The sequence below is a fragment of the Sceloporus undulatus genome, chromosome 1, assembly GCF_019175285.1.
Source record: "Sceloporus undulatus isolate JIND9_A2432 ecotype Alabama chromosome 1, SceUnd_v1.1, whole genome shotgun sequence".
NCBI classification, from domain to species: Eukaryota; Metazoa; Chordata; class Lepidosauria; order Squamata; family Phrynosomatidae; genus Sceloporus; species Sceloporus undulatus.
In genome coordinates this window covers 2,311,061-2,313,599 of record NC_056522.1, presented here as the reverse complement: position 1 = coordinate 2,313,599, position 2,539 = coordinate 2,311,061, and the positions used below count along the sequence as shown (strand labels likewise).

The following is a 2,539-nucleotide window of genomic DNA, read 5'->3' as shown; positions in this document are numbered from 1 at the left end:
CATTTCCCACTTCCAAGCAGGCATAGCATTTGCAAGACCACAGGCAGTCCCATGTGCCATTGCAAACTACATTTCCCACTTCCAAGCAGGCATAGCATTTGCAAGACCACAGGCAGCCCCTTGTGCCATTGCAAACTACATTTCCCACTTCCAAGCAGGCATAGCATTTGCAAGACCACAGGCAGCCCCTTGTGCCATTGCAAACTACATTTCCCACTTCCAAGCAGGCATAGCATTTGCAAGATCACAGGCAGTCCTTTGTGCCATTGAAAACTACATTTCTCACTCCCAAGCCTTCTTAGGAATTCCCCCCTTCCACCTTTTCCTTGCCCCCTCCAACCCCCCCAAACCCCTCGCCCCCTCTTTTTCCCAGGTATGTCTCAGGAGGGATTTATGGGACAGATCCAAAGCCTTTTTTCTATTCTAATGGGGGCAAAGCCTTGAGAAGCCCTGGACCCCTGAGAAGAAGAGGAGGGGGGCTTAGAGAGAGGAAGAAAGAGAAAAAGAAGATGAGGAGGGGGGAGAAAGGAAGAAAAAGGAGAGGAGGAAGAGGAGGGGAAGAGAAGAGAAGAAAAAATACGGAATAACAAGAAGAAGAGAAGGAGGGGAAAGAGAAAGAGAAAGAGGGGAAGAACAAAAAGCAACTTGCCTGCAAAGCCCTCTCCGCTTGGAAATTTGGAGCATGCCCAAATAAGGAAGCAGAGGGCTGGCCAATAGAGGCAGGGCAGTGCAGCAGACCCCGCCCCTGCTGCTTTCAGTCCTCCTACTGCTGCTCCAGGCATGTTTCACAGGCAGCACTCTATAGAAGGCAGGCAGCAGCCTGGGAGCTCAGAGTTGGGCAACCACCTGGGGGCGGGGGCGGGGGCGGGACGGGACCGGGCACGCCCTCCAGGGGGCGGGAAATTCCCGCCCACCACCATGAAATGGCAACCCTACGCAGAGGTGGAATCTTTTTCTCCATTGCTGTTGTTTTTGTTGTGTGCCTTCAAGTCATTTCTGATTCATGGCGAGAACCTATCATGGGTTATTTGGGTTGGATTTTTTTTTTCAGAGGAAGCCTGCTATTGCTTTTCTCTCAGCTGAGAGAGTGCGACTTGCCCCAAATCACCCAGTGCTTTTCATAGCTGTGTGAGGATCTGAACCCTAGAGTCTCAACTCAAAACTTAATCATTTAATTCCTTTGTAATGTACATTTTTCTATGTTTTTAATTGTACTGGTTTTTTAATGTTGTGAAGCTGCTCTGAGTCCCAGTTCTGGGGAAAGAGTGGGATACAAATACCTATAATAGCAACAACAACAACAGTAATAATAAACCATGATACCTTACTGGCTCCCTTGTTATGTGCTTTCATATTAACCTGACTTATGGTGATGATCCTGTCCTAGGATTTTCTATGCAAGTTTTCTTCAGAGGTAGTTTAGACTGCAGTTCCCATCATCGCTGACCAGTGTGGCCAATGTTTGGGGAAGGATGTGTACTGCTTCATTTTTTTGTGCCTTTGGTATGAACTGTTTGGTATGAACTGCTCCTCCTTTTATATTTTGATATTTTGTGCTTTTGAGGAGCTGAAGGGAATAGGCTGCTACCGCAATGTCTTTCAGTCTTGACATTCCAGCATGGCTTGGAAAAGTGACTATTTATACCACAATGTCCAGAAACCACTATCCATAAGGTCAGTAGAGGTAAGGTGTAAATTTTGAGGAAAGACACTGTGTGTGGTGACCTGACCTGCCTTATCGAAATCAAGGGATCTCCCTCCAGTCAAGATCCACCAAAACTCTGGAGCCACATCTACCATTCCAGAGGGAAATGGGTTTTGTAATTTCCATCTCTCTTATCTTTGTCTCCTTGACACCAACTAACAGCTATGTAACCCATATTTCTGCTTTGTGTTTCTTCTTCCCTTCTCCTCACCCCCACTCCATGTAGCCCACCTCTGGATGCCAAAACACTGTGGCATCTCCATCGGGTGTCTCCAGAGAACCTGCGGACATATCAGACTTTCCCCTCGGGGAAGAGAGTGACCTCGCAAGAGAGAGAAGTCCGAGACAGCTATTTCGAGTACCGGGCCTAAAGGAACGTCGCAACCGGCACCGCTATCACTATTGACCGCAGCAGGAAAGCCAGGACTGGGAATAATGAAGACTGAGGAAGAGGAGATCATAAAATTCTGCTTTCCCAGAAATATTTGGCCTAATCAATATTCCATAGAAATTGAGATTGTCAGCCTCATCTCAGACCAGTGCTCAGACCAACCGGGTTTTGCTCTCTTGTCCTTTTGCTGCAGTCATCAGGAAAATCCCATTTGTCCTGGCTGAGTACTGGCAAGCCATAGCAAGTTATTTCAGCAGCCAGGAGCACTGAACTGGCAAGGATTTCAGGACTGATGGTTTCTTGCTCAGTCTTGCTCCTTATTAAGATAGGTTCATGTATGTCACAACTGTATTTGAAGGTTTTTTGTGGGATTTTCGGGCTATGTGGCCATATTTTAGAATTTATTCCTGATGTTTCACCAAAAACCCTTAAAGTTAGCAAAG

At 46.9% G+C, this 2,539-nt stretch overlaps 1 protein-coding gene across 1 annotated transcript in view; it reads left to right on the top strand.

The window, feature by feature from the left end:
* The window catches only part of FAM166C (family with sequence similarity 166 member C), a 40,555-nt gene extending 38,016 nt beyond the window's left edge, over positions 1-2,539 (top strand). Inside the window, exon 4 of the mRNA XM_042446000.1 lies at positions 1,932-2,539. Within this exon, the coding sequence (XP_042301934.1) occupies positions 1,932-2,076 (145 nt within the window). The 3' untranslated portion in view covers positions 2,077-2,539. The remainder of the gene's footprint in view (positions 1-1,931) is intronic.